We start from the raw sequence: 24903 nt of genomic DNA, 5'->3' as shown, positions 1-24903 counted from the left end.
AATATTTACGACCCAGCCGAATTTACGACTCGAACCAGTATATTTCGTGTTCACTTGGCGAAAGATGCCATGTTGTTACGCGGTTTTCAGTCGAATCCAAATAAAGTCGAACTGATTTACCTTGGTTAAGATGACAATTATCTGTAACATCCACATACCTGTACAAGTATTGTTGGCTTGAATCTGGTAACCACTGTCACAGAAACACACCGGTAAGTTGGTCTCATTGAGGGTACAACCAGCAGCACTGTTACAGTCGAGCGCATCACAACCAGTGGGTCCAGTTTGATCTTCAAGAAAAAATAAATATAATGACACCTTTTGACACTGTCTTTCGTTTTTGAAAGGTAGCTCAAGTGCAATTAAAGAACACGAATGTCTCAAATTTTCATGTTGTAGGTTAAAGATAACATGTGTAAAACAAGATTTACCTTTGTCACACGATTTGCTTGTGGCGTTATATGTGAACCCATCATAACAGGAACAGTTATAACTTCCGGCAGTATTTGTGCACACCTGGATACAGCCACTAGTCGACTCCTCACACTCGTTGATATCTAATATTTAATAAAAAAGTAAAACTTGTCTACAGCTTCAGTTATAATTTGACAGGATATTTGTTTAAGCTAGACTCACACTGCCCCGGATGGGCTTGCGGATGAGTTCCGGATTACCATCGCCGTATTGCTCCGGATGTGTAAGGCAAAAATGGGTTTGGCGAATTTGTTACGTTAAAAACCTCTAAATCAATCGTAACAGAACCTTAATTAATCTTATTAAAACCGGATTAAAACCGTTATAGCTCGTATTATTTCATCACAGTGATTGTCTTCCGGATGGTTACGAACTTTTAAGATCTGTTACGGACTTTTTAGAACTGTAACGGATTTATTACGGATTCCATACGGATATATTATCCGTGGCAAATTTTGAGCATGTTCATAACTTTGCACCCTTGCCCCCGGATGTCCCCGATTTCGGAACGGATACACCGGATGACTTACTAATGAGTTAGGAGCTCTACGGATGCGTTACTGGTGCTATCTGGAACTCATCCGCAAGCCCATCCGGGGCAGTGTGATTGTAGCTTTACATATGTTTCTATTCTTAATATCAATATATCAGAAACGTTTTCAGAATTTAATTTACTTGACATACTTAAAAAATTAGAACTCAAAGTTTCATTTTGGTTACATTTTATTTGCGATTATAAGAATATTTCTTTGGCTGCAGGTGAGAACGGAAATATCCGGCTAGACTGTAACTGTTTATGCGGTATGCCCTGTCGAGCTACTTTAAAACAGTTACCCAGAGAGTCGGTTATTTCCGTCTACAACTACTTCCAATGACAGATTATTTTTGTATACCTTCTTATTAGAAATAATCAAACAATAGTTCCGACAAGCGGGGCAATATACGCCCGAAGGGTTATATCAGAGGAGGACGGAAAATCTAAAGATTTATTTTTGTGGGAGGTGTGGGGGAGGGGAAGCAGGATGCGTGTGTGCGGTGGTGGTGGCAGGAAACTTAAAGGCAAAACACTAAATGAAAAATGGCAGTGTGTGGGGGGATGTAATGTAGATTTTGCAGTCTCTGCACATCGCCTCACCACCTATCCATGCTCCAAGTTTCGCGTAAATACCTTTAAAAGTTTTTAAGTTATGCTCCAGACACGAGCTGTGATGAGCAGATTTGATTTTGCTGTGACCCTGAACTTTGACCTGCCACTCTTGTTGAAGCGCTTGGACATCGTCCCATCACCACCTACCCACATCCCAAGTTTGTAGTCAATACCTTGAATGGTTAATAAGGTATGCTACGAACACTAATTATGACGTACAGTTTGGACGTTTGAACACAATTTGTGACCTTGACCTTTGACTTACAGACCCGGTTTATGTGCTCTGCACATCAACTCATCGCTACCTACTTACACGCCTAGTTTGAAGTCAATACCTTGAATGGTTATTTAGTTATGCTCTGGACACAAATTGACAGTTTTGACATTTTTGCTCAATTTCTTACCTTAACCTTTGATGTACAGAGCCGGTTCAAACAGATGTCTCATTGTCCTCTACGTATACATCTAAGCCAAGTTTAAAGTTGGTTAAATGATTATGAAGTTATGCTCCGGACACCAATTATGACGGACGGACGGGAGGACAGACGGACGACCAGACACACGCGCAATCACATAACATCTCCCATGTTTCCAAAACGGGCGTATCAAAATAAAAACATGCAAATGCATTTCTTCACAGCACTATTTTCTAATAGAAATGGCCGAAAATTACGGTCCGTGAACAGAAACCATGCGCAAAATAATATAGAGATAGGAATTTTATGACGTTTTGCAGTGCCACAAGTACATAATTCCATACCGTTGCATGTAGCTCCATCTTGCGCCAGCCTGTACCCATTGTTGCACTGACAAGAGTAGCTTCCAACTGTATTTATACAAACTTGGGAACAAACTGATGTGATATTACACTCGTTGTCATCTGTAATAGAAGTTCATATTAAATTCGAAAAAAAGTCAAACGTTATCTGTATAATTTCTAGTCAAATGAACTTAAATAAAATTTCATTTATTTCTGTGTACATTATTACCTTTTTTGTATTCTGGGGCAAACAAGTTCGTCGTTAACTGGAATCTCAGTTTAAGGACGTATGCTAGAATTTGGTGCGAACATTTTCCGAATAAAACAATTTCTTCAAACTTTGGATATTGAAGGACAATCATCTAAGAAACAAAAAATGCAATAAAATCATATGTCACCGGTATCGAAAAAGAGTTATCTGCCCTTGAAAACGGCATTTCCTCCAAAAATGACGTTTTCAAGGGCAGAGAACTTTTTTTCGATACCGGTGACCTATGATTTTTATTGCATATTTTTGTTTCTTAGATGATTGTCCTTCAATATCCAAAGTTTAAAGAAATTCTGTTATTGGGAAAATTTTCGCCCATCTCATATACAGGGAATTCTAGCGTACGCCTTTAAGCATACGGAGTTTAAGCTTTTATCTGATCCTAATCCATTCAACAGTTCCTCAAATTGCACAACTTGTTTATTTATTGCTATCTTTATTTCAAAAAATGTGTCATCTAAATACAGGAATCTCTAAATGTTAAGGTGTTTTATATAAATTAATCCCCAGACATGATTAAATGTATAAATTACCTTCACATTTGCCATCGACATCCTTGTATCCGGTAGGACACGACGAGCAGCTGTAAGGTTTAAGGCTAGGGTTGGCTTTGTGTTCATCAGCCAGCGTGTCCGTACAGTTCCGGCCAACTGAACATGGGCTCGCATCACATCCGTCAAAATCTGACTCGCAATCCGCACCTAAAAATGCATTGTTGTTACACCGTATGATAAGCTTGATCTACCGGTATGTCAATCTGACTAAAGTACTTGATCTTCTAAACGAAGATCTGAAAACGACCCATTCACATACGTCTTCTGTATATTTTGGATTTCCAGTATTGCTATTTATATTTTCACAAATGTATTTTTATTTGAACCAATCAGACAACTTGTTCGAATGTCAAAGAGTAAGAAAAATTTGCAGTCAATCCAGGGCTCGAACCCGGGACCTCTCGCCTACAAAGCAAGTGCCCAGTCGGTAGGGCACTTGCTTTGTAGGCGACTGAGCTAACAGGCTATCTGACATCTTTCGACATAAAAATTGTAGATATCAAAAACCAAAGCTTTTTAAAGCTAGCATAATGTTGTAAGTTAGTTCTTGATTGGCTAGCGGAAGGGTCGTCAGAACGAGGCTATCAATAGCTCGTTGTCAGATCCTATGCGTAGCGTAATAGGAGATGTACTTTAGTCAGATTGTCGGTATGTGCAATTCCAAATATTTTCTAAAGCAGAGTCACGTGGAATATTTGTAAACTTGTTTCCATTCGAATGAATTTTATATATATCTTACTGGTTACGGTAAATGTAAGCACGTTTAGAAACTGACGTATGTTTTGCAATGATCTTAAAGCCATCACACACTTAGAAAAACAAACCCAAAGTAGACATAAGATGTTTAATTATTAATGCTTAACATGTTTGTTTATCGTAACATACCTTCCCAGTATGGCTCACATTCACACATGGCATACTTAAAGTTGTCTGTGGACCTCTCATCATCTCTAATTACACTGTTGTTACATACACCGTGTGAGTTACAGTTAGTACAAAGGACAATAACTATATCAACTGGAGGAGAGTTAACTCCCTTGTCATCTTTGGCAGTCATACTGAAATGAAATAGAAAATAAGTTGCGGTCACATCAAGCAATCATCATATTTCATAAGTTGTCCAAATGAAATTGCTGTAAAATATATGTTATGCGACCTTTGCACTGAAGAGGCTATTGTAAATCGGATAATATTCGCCTAATTTCATTGTCAGCAACTGTCGTGAAATGTGCATCACGTGCTAGTTAATCAAAATATAAGAGAAAACACCTAATGCACGTAAGTTTTGTAAGATTCCCAAATCACTTAGATGTTAGATAGCTCTTTCTTTTTAATTAATGCATTCATTTACCTGCTCATTTATTAACCTATGTCTGTATTTACCTAAGGTAAACCGGATTAGCGCTAGTTACTACAAAACTGACGTCGACTGTTCCATCATCATTTGGAGTTCCAAAATCAGCATCTGTGGAATTATTTACAAACTCGTACGTTAATGTACCATCGTCGGTACCATTGACAGTAAAGGTTGCTGATTCGTTTACCGTCACATAAATGTAGTTCTCGCCTTCTTGTAATGTTGTTCCACTGCTCACACTTAATTCCGGAACTTCATTAGCTACAAGATAGAGTTTAGATCAAATTACAGCTCTTACTAAGTAATTGATTATATCTATTAAAGAAGTACATTCTCTCGCGGATACCACACCATAGAGAGTTTTACAAACAGTATAGGTCGCCAGAAGGCAACTTCATATACACTGAATAGCATCTTTATGGATTCAAGTAAAAATTCATTTTAAACATACAAGCGACACAAACTTTTAGACCCTCTATGACTAAGTCAAGGGCCATAACTCTGGTCGTACTAAGTCAAATCTTAACCAAAACCCCAGGTACACAAATTCACATGCTGAATAGTATTTTTAACAAGTAAAGTCCTATATCTCTAGTTTTACTGAGTCACGGAAATCCCAAACAAAAACCCATATGCACAAATCCACAGCAGACATGCTAAATAAGATTTTCTGTTGTTTGATGACTATATCAAATACTTTTTGACATACGTGCGACACAAATATTTATGTCCTTTAGCAATTTCTGACTAAATTAAGAATAACTCTGGTCCTATTGAGTAGCATCTCATGCAAAACTCCGGGAGAACAACTTAACATGTTGAATGATATTATAAGTTACTTTACTTCGTTGTTCGTTATTTAAACTACTGTAACAGTATAGTAGAATATGTGCAGTGTTTGAAACCAATAGATACGTACAAGCCTCGGCTGAAATTTCAGCAGCCTCGGCCTCAGTTAAAGTTGTCGTCTGTGCCAGTTCCTTATTTCCGGTAAATACAAAATCAAATATGCACTGATTATTTCCTTCCCCACAGACAGACTTCGCCTCATCAACAATAGTTTGGTTCGCTTCATCTAAAAACTTTGGCACAAAATCAGGAAAATTGAAGTCAGCGTGTGATTTGCCGTTATCGTATCTGAAATTGCTTTCATTTACTGATGTTATCCCTAAAATAAAAAAGTAGAAAAAACAAAGGTCGCTACAGTAAACAACATGAACACATATTGTATCTGTATTCAACATGAATATATAGCCTACAAAACATAGACGTCTAAGTAAATTAAGATCATATACATTCGTGCTTTACTGTACTGCAGGGTAATGAAATATTTGATATTCACAGTTATGCGGAAAATAAAAAGAAAAAAACAATGAACATCAGATACTCGGAAAAAACCCATATAATAATATGTGCTGATACGTTGAAGCAATGAATTTTTTAAAAGAATACGACAGAGCCAGTTTTTAAGTTTGTAAAATGATACTGTTTTACATGTTTTTTGTGTGTGTCAAAAGGTTTACAATACACGAAGTCTATGTCCTTACAAGTTTGTCCGAAATCGTTGAAAATCATCCTTTCTGTTGAATTACTGGGTAATGCAGACGATGCTGACCGCGGGAAGTAATCATCAGTGACGTCACCATTAAAGTTACCCAACAACCCAGAAGTCTTGTTGTTGTAAGTGTTCAATAATCCTGTGCTCATCTGCAACAGTCCGACATTGAAAGTGACGTTGAAGGCCACACCTGAAACACGATTCAAATAAACCTTTACAGCATACTGTATCTGCAAACAACATGAAAGATTTATGTTTCTGTACATAACAAGGGAATAATATATTTCTGTTAACAACATAAGCGAACTCTGTATCAGATAACAATATGAGCATATTTTGCATATGCAAACAACATGAGTAAAGGCTGTATCTATAAAGTACATGAGTAAATTTTGCAGCTTTAAGCAACATATTAAGTACATTCTGTATCAGTAAACAATCTGATAATTTTCTGTATCACTAAATAACATGAGCACATTCAGCATACGTAAACAACATGAGCGCATTATGTATTCGTAAACAACATGAGCGCATTATATATCGGTAAACGATATGAGCACATTATGTACTCGTAAACAACATGAGTGCATTATGTATCTGTAAACAAGATGAGCGCAATCTGTATCTATGAACAACATGAGCACATTCTGTATCTGCACTGAACATGTGCGCATTCTGTATCTGTCAACAACATGAGAACATTCTGTGTCAGTAAACAACATAAGCACATTCTAACTGTAGTGACAATGAATACAACAAGTGGTCGAAGAAGTCCCTAGATCGCTCATTTAAGTTCGCAGTGTTCTTGCTTGAACAATATTGGTACATGTTCACGCAAGGAACATCCATCTACCTCGTGTTCTCGAATTATTTACGTGATAAGAACGAGATACTTCCTTTGTATCAAATCAGTGCCCCCGACTATTTATGATCAGGCGAAGGACTTTCTTTGATTTTATATAGGTATTACGCTGGTCATTTTAACTTTTGGGGTTAAACTAATTTTAACATAAACTTTTTATTGTGGAATAAGTAGTATTTAAGAAAATGTAGCACAGAACAATAGGCCTGAAAAATATCATGTCACATATTTGAGATAGTTCATCTGGAATTGCACACATTTTGAAAATCAGCCGACCTATAACACACCCAGATCAAATGAATACAGTATCGTATAAAACCCCTTACATTTTTCTCGGGCTTAGGACCGACAATGGAACGCTTTTCTCAGGCAGGTTTAGGTTTCTTTTTGTATTTTTAGCTATAGAACTGCCCGTTTGGTGACAGGTCACAGCTAAAATTGACTCGCTGTCAAAAATTTGCTAAGATAATTACCGTAATCGGTCAATTACCCATGGGTTAATGGTCCGAGATGGGCGGGGGGTTGGGAGGGGGGGGTAGGCTCGGGAAGGGGACTCTGTTTGTGTTGGGGAGGGGATTAAGGGGGCCCCCTACACATTTTTGAAGACACAGGTATGAAATGGTGGCCTCTGGTGTTTTATTTTCTCTAAGAATTGCTAGGATTTCTGCCTCACCTTGTCTCAATGATGTCATGAGGCAAATGATATTCTGACATATTCCTAATGATATTGATTTACTTTTTAACTTTTATAACTGAATTTTTCAGTGTGATATGCCTACTTTTTACTTTTTTCTGGCTCCTCAAATTTTAATCGAGGCAACTGCCTCGGTTTGCCTCAGTGTGGCTACGGCGTAATAATAGCATAAAAATTTGCATTTCATATCAGAAAAAAAGATATTCTAAGATTTATAGCAAGTATTGGTACAGTTTGGTCGCCAATAGCGGATCTTCCCCAATAGCGGATCACTTTTGATAATTGTTTTCTGTATATTTTTTAAAAAGTTTATTAAAGGTAATGAAACTTTGTGGTCATGAATATTAATGTTTTACAATTATGAATACAAAATGTTTATTTACTTTTGTTGCGTCATCACAATCAAGGTCAATGAACCGCTTGACCAAGCATTTGCTCAACACAGAAATCAAGCCCCACTTTGAAAGTGAAATTTTGCAGACGACTCTCCCATTTCTTTTCGACGAAATAAGGTGACTTTAAACCTACATCAACTAAGAGGTAAACCATTCTAGACCAGTATTACCAAGTAATGACTTATAATTTGCTCTTACAAAGATGTTGTAGCTTTCAAAGCAAATTCTAATGAAGTTGCCACTAGCGGTTAACTGGTGTACAAGACTCGCCGGCTCCTGGTAAGGGAGGTGGTGGTGCTTGTATTGCCATGTAACTACATTTTCAAAAAAGTAGATATATTGATCTTTAATTTGCCAAACTCAGTCAGTTGCTTAAAATTATTAAAGCAGGTGGTTTAATGGAACTGGAAAAAATGGATTAGATTACAGTATTGGTTAGACTAAAAAAATGGTTTCTTTAAGGTTATTTCCATATTGTATTGTTATTAAAAACAGCGAAACATGAAAATTTTAAGTATGATTCTTCATATGTCTATCTTTTCAATTAAAGAATAAAAGAAACAGCTGATATCTGTTATTTTTTTATGGTTTTAAGATGATCCCAACTCTACACAGGCACGTGATCCGGTATTGGTGAATATGATTCGCTATTGGAGAAAACACCGATGACTTACAAATCAACACTTCTACACTGTAATGAAATATCTTAAAACCTTTTTTATTTTGTTTTATTAAGGGGAAAATAATGCATATTTGAAGGCCGTTTGATAAACAGTTTTTGTGAGATGAAATTGTTATCGCTAAAAAAGTGATCCGTTATTGGCGACCAAACTGTAGGCTACCTTTAGTAATTTACCATCTTTACCAAAAAGCGTCGGGTGTCAACGTTCAGAATTAAGATTTTCTAATACATATTTATATAAAAAATCTCGTCTACATTGGAGATAAAAAGGAGTTGGACACTAAACACGTGTATCTCTAGGTCAGAAACAAGAAAAAACATCCAAAGGCATTCGTAAAATAAAAATGTACTCATATTGTTACTGCAGATGGGCGGAGTACTTGGTAGCATCAATATGCTCAAAATATATAAACATCTACATCAGTTATATGTAAAATGACTGAACTGCTTTACAATGTATTGTATGCATGTGAATAAATAAATAAGGCATATAATTCGTTTAGTTGATTTTATTTTACATAAATTTGCAGTCCTTAATAATCAAAATCTACAGGAAACTGCCCTTAGATATCGCGCTGATTTTATCCAAAAAGTCCGAAAAGGTTAACCACCGTGTACTTGTTGAACGGATAAAGAAACACGTCTCATGTAATCTGTCTCAGACGATACAATTTTCATTCCACACATATATATATATATATATATATATATAGTAGAGAGAATTTATACGAACTAAATCACCACCACAATATACCAGACCAATTACGGCAGAGCGCCTAGCAGTACAAACGAACACGCACATGTCACAGCAAGTCCACTCACCCAATAAGATTACTTTCGGTGCTGCTTTATATACGAGCCCGAATTGTACTACACATTCGTACTGGTTCAACATCTTGCATATATATACTCAAATCTCTGTTTTCATGTCCCACAAATCAGCAGTGACATTTAAGTCTTTTTAACTGATTGGGACCAGAGAAGCTATATTTTCTCTCTCTGAAAATTAACTGGATCTCGAGGATACATTGAATATATATTTAGATAATTTGCATTAAGGGATATAATTATATTCAGAACAGTTGACTTTCCCATACGTGAGATCCGCTAGGATACAAGTTCGCATTATAAATTATTATATAGTAGAGAGAATTTATACGAACTAAATCACCACCACAATATACCAGACCAATTACGGTAGAGCGCCTAGCAGTACAAACGAACACGCGCATGCCACAGCAAGTCCACTAACCCAATAAGATTAGTTTCGGTGCTGCTTTATATACGAGCCCGAATTGTACTACACATTCGTACTGGTTCAACATTTTGCATATATATACTCAAATCTCTGTTTTCATGTCCCACAAATCAGCAGTGACATTTTAGTCTTTTTAACTGATTGGGACCAGAGAAGCTATATTTTCTCTCTCTGAAAGTTAACTGGATCTCGAGGATACATTGAATATATATATAGATAATTTGCATTAAGGGATATAATTATATTCAGAACAGTTGACTTTCCCATACGTGAGATCCGCTAGGATACAAGTTCGCATTATAAATTATTATATAGTAGAGAGAATTTATACGAACTAAATCACCACCACAATATACCAGACCAATTACGGTAGAGCGCCTAGCAGTACAAACGAACACGCACATGCCACAGCAAGTCCACTAACCCAATAAGATTAGTTTCGGTGCTGCTTTATATACGAGCCCGAATTGTACTACACATTCGTACTGGTTCAACATTTTGCATATATATACTTAAATCTCTGTTTTCATGTCCCACAAATCAGCAGTGACATTTTAGTCTTTTTAACTGATTGGGACCAGAGAAGCTATATTTTCTCTCTCTGAAAGTTAACTGGATCTCGAGGATACATTGAATATATATATAGATAATTTGCATTAAGGGATATAATTATATTCAGAACAGTTGACTTTCACATACGTGAGATCCGCTAGGATACAAGTTCGCATTATAAATTATTATATAGTAGAGAGAATTTATACGAACTAAATCACCACCACAATATACCAGACCAATTACGGCAGAGCGCCTAGCAGTACAAACGAACACGCACATGCCACAGCAAGTCCACTAACCCAATAAGATTAGTTTCGGTAAAATACACGTTTACGCGTTTAAAACCAATCTTTGGCAACTGCGTCAGGGAGTCTGTTACGCTTTGAGATGCGTAAAATGGGGGCTCGTCCGGGATATACCAGAAACGAGTGTGGGATTCGAAGTACCACACATGAATGTGGGAATTATCAGTTCATAATGAACTTTACGTCATCATATAGTATATGATGACTTCCTCCAAGTGGGGTGTGGTACGGCCGTTCTCTGTACTTCAGATGAATTACCTCCCTTTAAGGGATTATTTAGAAAAAGGTTGCAAAGTACCACCTGTTCGACGGTCGTCTGTGGCTATTACAGAAAAAAATAAACAAGTAAATGAGACAAAGGTTCTCAACATTGATAGCCACTTACTAGTAATAGTGTAGTGTATGCAGATTTCAGACCCGTTGAAATGTCAGCCATCTTCAGGTCTTCTATGTAGGGGGTGTTGAAGCATCCTTTATTGAGGTTGTGGATGCATCGTATTGTGTAGTTTACGGGGATGGCTGGCCTAGGTGAATGTGTCGTAATCTCAGGGTTATAGAATGTGCTTACACTGCACTCCGTTGCGGACAAGTATTCGTAAGATTATTAACACAACTATAAAAGCTATATTCATACTACATGTACTATAAAATGAGGTACAGAATACTGAAATATATTTAAAATTTTAACATTAATGAATATTTTAGTGGTACCTGTCCCCGAAAAACTTGTCACTAGGGTATTATTATCCCGGCTCATACTCAGTGCATCAGTAACGTAAGTAAAGGTATCTCCCTTGCTTTGAAACTCCCCCGTGTAATCTGCCCAGTCTGTCTTGTTAGTACCCACAAATAAATTTATTCCTGTTTTTTCGTTGTTGAGTTCTGCTTGCAGCCAGGCGTCTGATGACTGTACAACAAACGCAGTAAATATTGTCGCCTCCGAATCTGAACCGTCAGATTTCTTGGCCCTTTCTGTCCTACTTTGTATTTCAAAATCTGCTGATGTTATACGGAGCAGTATATATTCCCCGTAACCATTGAACGTGTACGTTACGCCGTCGAGTGTAGATATATGAGGGTCTCCGAAACCACCACCTGTAATAACACATAAAGTTTTTGTACACACATGGTGGAAAAACTACCTTTTTGGGATTTTCTCCTCCTGATTCGTTTTTAACCGATATTTTGTTTTCCTTTCACAAAAACACAAAAGAGAAGAAAAAGTGTTGATTTTTCTCCCACTTGTTTAGTTTTTAGCTCACCTGTCACATAGTGACAAGGTGAGCTTTTGTGATCACGCAGCGTCCGTCGTCCGTGCGTCCGTTCGTGCGTCCGTCCGTCCGTAAACTTTTGCTTGTGACCACTCTAGAGGTCACATTTTTCGCGGGATCTTTATGAAAATTGGTCAGAATGTTCATCTTGATGATATCTAGGTCAAGTTCGAAACTGGGTCACGTGCCCTCAAAAACTAGGTCAGTAGGTCTAAAAATAGAAGAACCTTGTGACCTCTCTAGAGGCCATATTTTTCAAGAGATCTTCATGAAAATTGGTCAGAATGTTCATCTTGATGATATCTAGATCAAGTTCGAAACTGGGTTACGTGGGGTCAAAAACTAGGTCAGTAGGTCTAAAAATAGAAAAACCTTGTGACCTCTCTAGAGGCCATATTTCTCAATGGATCTTCATGAAAATTGGTCAGAATGTTTATCTTGATGATATCTAGGTCAAGTTCGAAACTGGGTTACGTGCGATCAAAAACTAGGTCAGTAGATCTAAAAATAGAAAAACCTTGTGACCTCTCTAGAGGCCATATTTTTCAAGAGATCTTCATGAATATTGGTCAGAATGTTCACCTTGATGATCTCTAGATCAAGTTCGAAACTGGGTCATGTGCGGTCAAAAACTAGGTCAGTAGGTCTAAAAATAGAAAAATTTTGTGACCTCTCTAGAGGCCATATTTTTCATGAGATCTTCATGAAAATTGGTCAGAATGTTCATCTTGATGATATCTAGGTCAGGTTTAAAACTGGGTCACGTGCGGTCAATAACTAGGTCAGTAGATCTAAAAATAGAAAAACCTTGTGACCTCTTTAGAGGCCATATTTTTCAAGAGATCTTCATGAAAATTGGTCAGAATGTTCATCTTGATGATATCTAGGTCAATTTCGAAACTGGGTTACGTGCGGTCAAAAACTAGGTCAGTAGGTCTAAATATAGAAAAACCTTGTGATGTCTCTAGAGGCCATATTTCTCAATGGATCTTCATGAAAATTAATGAGAATGTTCAGCTTGATGATATCTAGGTCAACTTCGTAACTGGGTCATGTGCGGTCAAAAACTAGGTCAGTAGGTCGAAAAATAGAAAAACCTTGTGACCTCTCTAGAGGCCAAATTTTTCACGAGATCTTCATGAAAATTGGTGAGATTGTTCACCTTGATGATATCTAGGTCAAGTTTAAAAGTGGGTCACGTGCCTTCAAAAACTAGGTCATTAGGTCAAATAATAGAAAAACCTTGTGACCTCTCTAGAGGTCATATTTTTCAATGGATCTTCATGAAAATTGGTCAGAATTTTTTATCTTGATGATATCTAGGTCACATATGCTCAAAAACTAGGTCACTATGTCAAATAATAGAAATAACGAAGTCATACTCAGTTCAACACTGGGTCATGTGGGGATAGGTGAGCGATTCAGGACCATCATGGTCCTCTTGTTTCCTTTAGTTTTTGTACACAAATATGGCAGAATAAAAATCGATATGTTATCTTCACTCCTGGGTATTTTTCCTACAAATATCAAAAGGGAAGAAAAATATACCTGATTAATAGATGGGGAAGTTGTGAGAAACAGTTTGTTTCTTTCCACCTTGGTATTTTTTTATCTCTCTCTCTCTCTCTCTCTCTCTCTCTCTCTCTCTCTCTCTCTCTATATATATATATCTGTATGATGAATAAATGTTGAAAGGGAAAGAACATATGTTGACTAATTGACTAATTGGTCTTTTCTCCCCTAATTTGAACACATCTACATACCTTAATAGTAATAATGCAAAGAAGATGAAACGGACTAGTGACTAGTCTGTCCTTCCCCCACTCCATTCCCTAGTTTATATATCTGCATATCAGAATGTTAGATGCTGAAGGAGGAAGAAATCGACAAAATGATTCTCTCCCCACCCCCTCCTCACATATGTATATATCTACATAGATAAACAGCGAAAGAAGGAGGAAACTGACAAGTTGGTTCAATCATCCGCCCCCTAGTATATATGTCTTTACATACCTGAATAAGAGACGGTGAAAATGACCCTTACCCCCATACAATGGCGTGTATGTATCTACGTATCCCTGAATAATGGAAGACGGTATAGAGGAAAAACTCTGACTTTTGGGTTCTTTCCTCGCTAATATGTTGCCCTTAGTTCATCAAACTCAATTGGTCAGTCTGTCTGATGATTTGTTTACAGCTATCAAATTTTCCTTTTTGTGTACAAAACAAAGGGTCTGGGGCGGGGGCATTAACCAGGCGGGAGAAAGAACAAGATAACTAGGAGGGGGATTAGGAACTATCCGGACGGAGAACAAACCAAATGATTAATTTTCTCCCTTTTTAGGTTCTAAATGTAGGAGGGGGATGGAGGAGTGGGCGTGGGGGGACCAACCGGTTGATTTTATCCGCAGGAAAGAAATCAACTGGTTGGATTTTTTCAAGGAAGAAAAAACTGAAAGAGGAAAAACTGGACTGTTACACCGGATAGATTACCACACCAGACTGTTTATGGAATTGTGTCCACACATTAACCCTTTGATATAACCCATTACACTTTTACTTTAAATTTAATGTAGATCGAATGTGACACTATTGTTTATTACATTACAAACTTATACACTCCAATATTGATGACAGTGACTATAAAATTGATAGAGTTAAGGGTTAGAGCAAGTGTCAGATGATTGTCTCTTCTCTTCTTACAACGTAGAGACTTACCCCAAGCCCTCATTACAAAAGGGAAACAACCTGTTTATGGACTGAAATTGTTGAGTGGGCACCGTTCCTGTCCATGTTATATCAGTGCAATGAAAAAAGTAAGCTATCTATGATGCCTGCTTTACAAAATATCACAGTCATGCATGTAGCAGTCCAAACACTAATTTTCTCAAGTATTTTTCTATATTTGACACATATGGGGAGCAGAAATTGTTCTCTTTCCAGCAAAAGTTTCCTCAACATAATTATTTTACTTAAATAAATCTTCTGTTTGTTGACACATTTCGCCATAAAAAAGTAACACACTTCCAAGAGTATTAAATGATTTGATCTTTACATATTTTTCTTTTCAAACTGTTGAACGTTGCAGTATTTCTGCATAATGTTTTCATACCTAGAAGTAAGAAGTGCATGGTCTGCATGAGATATTAAATGCACAGGCATCTAAGCCTAAAATAGAGTTATAGTGGAGGTGTCTTTATTTTTTCCAGGATCATTTTTAGCATTATAACTCTTTTTTTCAGAAAGTGCTATTTTAGATATTTTTCTGACTGTGTACTTTGGTGCAGTTGGCTACACATAAATAAAAAATATAGTGCCTATTTGAAGTTTTTACCACACTGGTGTTAGGATTACATTCATTAGATTGATGTTAATAACTTCGGGTCTTCTACTTCAAGCAATATCAGACCTCAATCTATGAAAACCTGTAGTGCACACTTGTTCAAAACGCTGGACAGGTCTATCCAAAGATCATTCATTACTTGTGTTTTTTTTTTTATTTATTTGTAAGTTTGTTAGTGTTGCATTTAGTTATCGGCATTGCGGAACATTTACTTTCTGTTTACTTTTAAATTAACTGATGAGAACTTACCGAAACGGAAAAGAGATCGAAAGTAGCATCCTTGTGTGCGAGGTCTTACTTCGTAGTAAACGTTACAGTTATTGGAGTAATCACAGCAAATTCTCTTGTATTTCTCGTCAAACCGCGCATGCGCATTGGGGTTAATGTATTCGTTGAAAGAATGGAAAGAGCCAGCCCGTCTACCGAACCATATAAAACCACCTGTCCATCTGCTATAGGCACATGTCTGCAATAGAATCCAATTTTTGGAAGGCCGATGCGCCAAGCTTATTGCAAAATGCTAAATGAAACAAGAAATGTCTTCGAAAAGATAAACGGCACATTTACATTAAAGACATTAGTTTGGTAAATTAAAAAAAAACCCTAAAACAAACAAACAAACAAACACACAAAAACCCCAACAAAAAACAGCGGTACTTCTTTTCTTGCCCGCCCTGTGCAGGCGTGCTTAAAACTGTGATATTTACTGTTAGGACTTAACCTAGGGTATTTGAGGCCCGTCTTTACAATAAAGCCTGGATTTTCTATGCAGTTGAATAGTCACGATACTCGAATACGCTTTAATAAAATCTGGAAAGTTATTTTAGCAGACGGGCTTCAGATTGTCGAAGTCTTTAATAGGGTTTATTGTTGTATCATTTTATGACAAGTCGCGAGGTTCTCGTGTCTCGACCTAGGCCAAGTAGTTTTATGTTTTTGCTTCTCTATAGATTCGACAATATATGTATTTAGATATAATCTGAACATTATTTTCGCGGATCAGTTAAGGAAGAATTCTAACAATAAATGAGCAACACCCATCTTTAATCTCCTGTATCAGTTGCAAATATGTTAATTCAGAACTTTTAAAAAAAGAAATAGCTTGCATTTTACATATGAAAATATAAACCTGAAATCCCGGGGAATCCCACGTTTCGACTAATCGGCACAGACATAACATGTGACTTTTACTGGCTTTCTAGCGCGTTTTTTTTTTCATAGACGATAAGGCGAGTTTTCATTGGTCCAGAGAGACATGCTTAATTTGCGTATTCAGTGAATACAAACGGCGGTGCCGAAAAAATACTTAATGCTTAATGCCAAATACTAAATGCCAAATGCTCAGTGTCTAGTGCTTAATGCCTTTAGTTCCGAAACTAATGCAACTCCTAGCTTTTCTCGCTGTTCAGCTTATCCAAAATTGCAAATCGAGAAGTGTCATTTATGGTGCAAACAACAACAACAAAAAAAAAAATGAAGAAAAAATAAAGAAAAAGAAAGAATAAAGAAATTAAATCATATACTACATTATATAAATACTCATCGAACCTTAAAGGACAGGGAAAGCTGGAATAAGTTTCACGCCTTTCATAACGTTGGAAGAATTTTTAAAATCGGACCACTATTATAAAAGATATCGCAGTTTGAAATTTAAGAAAATTGCTGATCATGAAGGCAGCCATTTTGTGTGTTTATGACGTAATTTACACACTGTTGAATTCTTAATTTAGCAAATCACCTTTTAAATATATCAGTTTTATATGTTTCTTGAGTTTGAGATGTAAAACATGATTGTTTCTTTCATTATAGCTGGAAATAATAGAGAAATATTTTACAGAAATATATAAATCCAGTTCAAATATGTGTCTAGAAATTTAATAAATCCGCCATTTTGTTTTTCTTGTTGGAAACAAAATGGCACCCATTTTGATAAATCTTTAAGTGCTCATAACTTTCTTTTTTAAGGCGATTTAAAACAATTCTTTCACTTCTTTAAATGATTAAAGAAATCCCAGCAGGTGGAATTAGCGTCAAAATAACATTGCTTTTCCCTTTAATACTGGTAGTGGTATCACATAAATGAATTCTTGAATGAATATACAAGACATAATATTTCTACAGATCACGATGTAAACATTGCTGCAACCACTGACATTTCCAAGTATTATGTGACGTCATTTGCTATAAATTACGTCAGGAGAAAAATAAAAAAGAGACTTGTATAGAGGCCCGTCCATGTGTTTGTGTGTATAACTGTAGTGTCCAGTGACTTGTCTTACGTATATTTAACATATGTTTTTCTCTTAATCAAATAATTATATTTTTCATTTTTTTGCATACCATTTTCAAAATGCTTTTTTTTTGTATTTCGGTTACTAACAGGTAGTTCACGTTTTTTTAGTTAACGTACCCAAGTGATAAATTCTAACCAAATGCTATTGAAATCTTTTTACCGGAATCAATTCCATGATCTGACAGAAAACTACCCGAAGTTATTGCGCCTTTTCTCTATGCGCGGACAGTCGAAAATCTCCGTCCCTTGTTATTTCCTCTAGAAACAACGCTTTCAGTAATCCACTACAAGGCTTAGCTTAATCCGGCCCAACACTTCAACTTCTACTGATATACGGGAATGGTGTCCTATATTTTAATACTGAAAGGGTTGTTTACGGAGGTTATTTATTTCATCAAACAGACAACTTGAACAAGAATAGATTGAATATTTTTAAACTTGTTTTGGAATGTTATTTGAAGTAGAGTCAATATATATTTCAAGCCTATTGTTTGAGATGTTGCAAAAATACAGCCAAATTGATGTAGTTGACGCATTGCGTTTAAGTCCTGCAGAGGAGAACTTTGGTCTGAGCTGCTTATCAAAGATGTTAGATTGACTATTAGATTGATATCACATCGTTCTGGCTTGAGATTATTCCGCGTTTACTTCATTTTGAAGAATACTCTCATAACATTTGTACACATATTGGCTGATGAGCAAAAGTGCAACCGCGTTTTTGGAAGCTAAAACAATTATTAAAAATGTATCCAGAATATTCTCAAAAACGTTTTTCCCTTTCATTACGAGTGATGAAACTTGGGTGCATTGTTATGAACATAGAACAAAACAGGCTAACTAGAATTTCCATGAAGGACGAACTCAGTCAATGAAATAATGTTATATGTGACTTTTCCCCAACGAAGTCGTTCCATTGCAAATTCCTGTATAAAGTGCCATTCTGATATTAGGAAAAAGTGTTTTACTGGGTAGGCGAATCTGGATCAAAACTCCTCGCTGTGCAATAATCAAAACATTTCGAAAATGTTTTAAAAAGAGATTACCATTTGGTATCTGATATTTAACAATTAGCATAGCGCGTCCGCCTTACACACATACCAATTAGTAAAGTGTAGTACACGTTTTTGGTAAGAAAATATACAGTTGGGATTATCGAATGCAGTTATACTAGTATATCTGTTCGGGGAGGTTGGCGGAATTGGCTCAATCGCCGAGTGGTTAAGGCCGCTGATTTCAGATCACTTACCTCTCACCCCTGTGGGTTCAAACCTCACTCGCAGTGTAAAATTGTTTCATGTGAGGAAACTATCCAGCTTCTTTACGGAAGGTCGGAAGTTCTACCCAGGTGCCCGGTCAGGCCTGAAGTAATGCATAGAGGGACACCTGGAGTCTTCCTTCAATGTGAACACCGGGAAAGCCGCCATATGATATATCATGTCGTTGTAACGATAAACCCAACAAAACAATTTGTTATTGCAAAAAAAAAAAAAAAAAAAACGAAACGTTTCACATGCTGCAATTCAAACAAAAAAGTCGTTTATTATTATATCTTAATTTAAACAGAAGACACGTTTATCATATTACAATTCAAAGAGAAGAGACGTTTATTATATCACAATTAGAAAAGACGTTCATTATATTACAATGTAAACAGAAGAGACGCTCAAAACAAAAGAAACGTTTACCATGCTGCAATTCAAACAGAAAAAAGTCGTTTATCATATTTTAATTCAAATATTACTATTCAAAACGAAGAGACGTTTATTATATTATAATGCAAACAAAAGAGACGTTTATTATAGTACATTTCAAACTGGAAATACATATTTCAACAGGAGAAACGTTTATCATTTTGTAATTCAAACAAGAGAAAAGAAACCCGGTCTTAGAAACAGGCAGTAAGTATGACAATATTTAAACTTTTACTGTTTCGGCCCTGTATAGATGCTTTAATCTCAAAGCTGATGATAATGTTAAACTTACCTTTCCGTGTGGGGCATAGGCCCTTCCAGGTAACAGTGGTACTGTAAACCTAGAGGCTTCGAATGATGGAAAACCAAATTGTCTGTCAAAAAACAGAAAGAATGATACACAAGGACATAGCGGCATTTTGTTCGCTGCTTCTATATATCCGCCTATATTCTGCTTCTCTGCTTTGCGCCAAGCAAGGCACTGCACGCCGTAGTTGGGTAACACTGCTGTTTCTTCTGTCGTCAGTTTGTAACTTGCAGCCCCTTTATAAGCTATGTAAAATATAAGATGAATATTTAATCTATCATTGAATTGAACATTTACAGTCAAAGCTTACACAACGCCAGATATAGACATAACGGAAATTCTGGTACAAAGGACAAGCAAATCACTAGAAAAAAGTATTAAGTGGTCTCTGATAGGGACAAGAGCATTCATGTCAATATTTCAGATTTATTCTTATTATCAAGATGATACTCTCATAAATAATACCTCCGTAATCAGATAGAACGCGTCATATCAAGCTAAAGTGAAACACATTACTGAAGAACAAAATATTGTACAAAGGAGAGAACCTGGTAGTGGAGGAAAGAAGAGAAGCTGTCACGGTATAGTAAAGGATTTCATAGTAGAGGCAATATGACATGAGAGTGATACTTTACATTGCCTTCTATGGTGGCCAATTTCTGCCAATCACATATCCATTTATTTATCTCGAAATCTTTCGTAAAATTGTTACTTACTTATTCAGTTATTATCTTGCAAGTGACAAAACTGGGTGTTATCCGCTTAAGTATCTTAACAGGACAAAACTGCCTGTTAGTGTCAACATATTCACTTACGTTAACCAGTTATCTTGATTTTTGTCAGTTAGTCAGTTATGATTGGCAATATCACGTAATCGTCCCTTACTGCATGAATGAAATACATAAAGGGGCTTAATAAATATGCAAAATTATCATTCCTTCTGAATGTTTTGGGACCTCCGTGGCCGAGTGGTTAAGATCGCTGACTTCAGAATCACTTGCCCCTCATCGATGTGGGTTCGAGCCTCACTTAGGGCTTTGAATTCTTCATGTGAGAAAGCCACCCAGCTGGCTTACGAAAGGTCGGTGGTTCTACCCATGTGTCCGCTCGTTGAAAGCCAGAAGAGCTCATCAGCATATGGATGAAAAATGTTGATGAATCCGTCTGTGCACCATATTCGATCACCAACAAGCCGTGTAACTAATAGTTCCGGTCCAATAGAGAAGCGAAACTGCCGTGGTACAGTAAATAAGGGAAACTGTCACGATACAATAGATGCGGGAAATTGTCACCCTACAGTACAGTAGAGAAAAAAGTCATGATGCTTTAGAGAAGTGCAACTGTCACGGTACAGTTGCTGAGTGATGCTGACACAGTACATTAAAAGAGAGACTTTTTAAGGTCCTGTAAAATTGCATAAGGTACACAGTAGTTAAAAGCAGGTGGCACTGTACATATTGAAATCAAGAAAAAAATAGAAAAGTATTTTCTTTGTTCATGAAAAAAACCCAATTTCTAACTTTGATTATACTCAAACATGACTTGGTCTATATTACCTCCAAATATGAGATTTTTATCCGGGCGAAGCAGGTATGACCCATCCGAACTATAATCCAGTCCTTCTAAAATTCCATTGTTTATGATTCCAATAAACTGTAAGCCAGACTGGAAGTTCATTTCTGCGTAGTTATAAAAGGCATATGACCTCTGCCCGTCTGTTGCATAAATTACTTGGAACGTTACAGTCTGTTTAAAAATAAACTTATATGTTGACAGCTTTACAATGAGACATACATTTAAAAAATGAATGGCGGTTTAGCGATTCCTGTTTGAGCAAACAGTTTCGTGAAAAAATGCGTGAAAGTATTTGCCGAGTTTTGCGGGTTAGAATCCCAGTCCAGAGCATTCAGAGATGTTCTTGAGTGTCGCCCATCCTACTAAGAGACCAGTACTGGTTCTTAACGTGTGCCAGTGCTCACTCCGCGTACTTTAATCAACCGAATGGTCTGTTTGCAAACAACAATGATTTAGTAAGCCAGTCGGAAATGCCGGTATCTAATAATGTCTCTCTCTTTAGGGGACTTTCTATTGCTCTGTCCCTCTTTTCAGATTGCTGTACTGGTAGAGGCCGGAGTGGCTGTCCTTGTATGTTAAGCACAAATGAACGTGTTGAACATGAAAATAACGTTTTATTTATCTGGTATAATGATACAATATCAATGGGCAAAAGACATGATGTGGTTCTAGTTACATGTACCCTAAACAATGGGTTAACAGGTAAGTTTGTCTGAATTTGTTACGTAAGTTCAGAATTTATTTTCATTATGCATGTGCCGCTTTCTCCTACTAGCAAACACTCCTCTCATACTTAAGTTTGCTGGTAGTTTCTTCTCCACTACAATCATTTTTTGAAAAATGGCAATAAAAAACAAAAAATATAGTCGATCACATTTGCACCACGCATGTGTTTTAGCTTTATTTACAATGTGAATACCTCTGATGGTCTTCCTCCAATATATCGTGTTTCAAACCAAGTTGCCTTTAAAACATAAACTGGATCAAATTCTTCATCGTAGAGTTCATTTACAAGATCATGTACTTTAACTGAAACATCAGTCGATTCCGAACTATCGTCCGCTAAAGTGTTGTATGCTTGATACCACACTTGATCAGTAAACGTAAGGTATAAATCTGCGAAGTATGGAGCCAGACAATAGATGTTCAAAAAATCATTATTAAAGCCCTGCTTTTTTGGAATAGAATATCCGTTGAAAGGTCTGTTGAAGCAAATGAGTCCATTAGTACATACCTGAATCAGAAAACAAATGAGTGGCTTTATTATAACAACATTGCTAAAATGTTAAAACTCATCGCGATAAGAAATGTATTTATCCTTATAGTAGTCATAGAAAATTATGTTTACATTTGTAAATGTCTTGCGTACTCAAAAATAATCTTAGTCCTACTTTCCATTTCTGTCTTTCTTATTAAACAAATAAAACCAAGCAAGCCGCATTCTAGCTTTAGATGGCCCGAAAATAAGCCGCGGCTTATTTTAATTTTTCGTTAGGATTTGGTATCTTATTACCGAGATCGGCTTATTTTTGAGTCCGGCAAACTTATGAGCCCTTTTGCCTGTAGTAAAACGGTGGCTTTTTTTCGAGACCGGCTTATTTTCAAAACCGGCTTATTTTCGGGATTTCAGGCCATTTTATCATCTGTAACGAATGATTTCTTAGAAGCTTTATTAAGAGCGTTCTGATTGGTCAAAAATAGCATGAATTATTTTACAACGAGCACCTGCTCCAGCAACTAACTGGTTCTCTATAAACAGTGAGTGAAGCTGGGATCCCGTGATTTTTGTAATCAACATAAATATGTCATTTAATACCAGAAGACTTATCATTTACCGCAAGTGTAAAACTACAGAGGGAATCAAGCGCTATGCTAATACAAATGTTTATCACGATATTAATTAAATTCATTCAAAATACGAATTGTTCTGACATATTCTGTATAAACAAAATTTAAGATATTCATTATTCTTACATAAATTTTCGTAAATCTTCGTTGCATGAAAGGCAGGTCGTAGCTAACTCGGAGTACAGGGCTACAAGCATCATCGGTACCATACATGCTCGAGTCCCCTTCCGCTGCACCGTAACCAAGATGTAAACCTAAAATATTATATTTAACTAAGGCAATACAGTCACTTAAAATTAATACAGAAAATGTTCTCCATGATAATTACAACTTTATTATAACTTAAAGTAATACTTAATCTAAAATATTTTAATTTCAAAAGCATGCCTAAAACGTAATGTATCAGGTTAAAGCTATATTTTCGAATCTTACTTTAAAGCAGTTCGGCATATTTTCATTTCCATTAGTAATTTTAAGTAAGTTATATATACTAATCAGACCCAATTCCATACCTTTTAATTTGAAATGCATGAATGACAGCAGTTCAAAAAAGTTCGAAACGAAGTCAAAACATTTAGAGTACTATAACAATGTTATACACTTGAAATATAAAGTCGTTTTCAAGTTACAGACATTCGAATGTTGCATTTATGGTGGGGGTTCTAGAAGGCTTGACGCTGACGTCACTTATGTGTTTTTTGAATTAGGCACCATCGTTATCGCAAATTATTAGGGTTGTTCAAAAGGTTGTTTTTGGTAAATGACATGCTTCCATACTTAAGCACAAGATTTTAATGTTTAATTTCTACATGCATATAAAGAGTTGTTTAATACCTACACAGACTCGAAAAGCATTAAATGAAAAAGTTATACGCATTTAAATTTCTGTGTGATAAGAATATCAGGAAAATACGAACATATTTGATAAACGAACAACATTTTTAATATCAAACTTCTGACCATTACATGTTCTGCCGTACTGTCCCATGAGATGGATACTTGAAGTATTCTCAATAAGTTGCTCCCCTCCCCCATCCTTAAAAATGAATGCCATTTGTAAAGAAATAAAAATAAACAATAATTGCTTAACACTACATTCCACCTAGTTATGCTAAATTTCAACACTGGGATATTATTGATTTATTCATATTTATTCTCAACAATATGCATAATTATATTTACATACTAACTTTACAAGAACAGTTGATCAATGGAAAGAATTAGAACGAAACAAAAGTTTTATAGAGTTCTTCTCCAAAAATTGACAGGTAAATGATTGTTTCACAAAAGTACAGTGAAGCTTTAAATGTGATTAATATCGGAATGTAGTCTAGTTTATAAAATAGTATATAAAATGTTTCTGGAAAAGAATGAGCGCTAATGAGAGTAAAGGAGTTAGAAGTAGTTCATTAAAATTTCAAAACATCTAGAATTGGAGAACATGAAATATAATAGAAGAAGGGGGAGGGGTTGGGGGTTGTGGGGGGGGGGGGAAGGGCGGCGGATGTGAATGGGAAGTGGGGTTATAGTGTCTCATTGACGGTTTACAGGAATCTCTAACTTTCAGCTATGTAATAATGTACATTTGTGAAAATAATGGCATTTTTCTCGCCCGGTAAAGATGTTTTTCCATTACAAAGAGGGTTTTCACCGATATCATAGTTCTGAAGGTTACTGAAAAGGTTTAGGCGGCAGTCTGTATATAC

The 24903-nt window shown here is 36.3% G+C and overlaps 1 protein-coding gene across 1 annotated transcript in view; it reads right to left on the bottom strand.

The window, feature by feature from the left end:
- Positions 1-24903, bottom strand: part of LOC123561091 (uncharacterized) — a 125691-nt gene that overhangs the window by 47376 nt on the left and 53412 nt on the right. Inside the window, exons 42-55 of the mRNA XM_053516991.1 lie at positions 23324-23451; positions 22269-22583; positions 21331-21520; positions 19760-20019; positions 15733-15949; positions 11581-11964; positions 6108-6308; positions 5480-5728; positions 4587-4821; positions 4089-4261; positions 3183-3350; positions 2382-2501; positions 432-557; positions 159-290 (exon numbers count right to left, since the gene is read on the bottom strand). Coding sequence (XP_053372966.1) covers positions 159-290; positions 432-557; positions 2382-2501; positions 3183-3350; positions 4089-4261; positions 4587-4821; positions 5480-5728; positions 6108-6308; positions 11581-11964; positions 15733-15949; positions 19760-20019; positions 21331-21520; positions 22269-22583; positions 23324-23451 — 2898 coding nt within the window. The remainder of the gene's footprint in view (positions 1-158; positions 291-431; positions 558-2381; positions 2502-3182; positions 3351-4088; positions 4262-4586; positions 4822-5479; positions 5729-6107; positions 6309-11580; positions 11965-15732; positions 15950-19759; positions 20020-21330; positions 21521-22268; positions 22584-23323; positions 23452-24903) is intronic.

This window comes from Mercenaria mercenaria, chromosome 10 (assembly GCF_021730395.1).
Source record: "Mercenaria mercenaria strain notata chromosome 10, MADL_Memer_1, whole genome shotgun sequence".
In the NCBI taxonomy this organism is placed as follows: domain Eukaryota; kingdom Metazoa; phylum Mollusca; class Bivalvia; order Venerida; family Veneridae; genus Mercenaria; species Mercenaria mercenaria.
The sequence above is the reverse complement of the archived record's forward strand: the minus strand, read 5'-3'. Positions and strand labels throughout refer to the sequence as shown.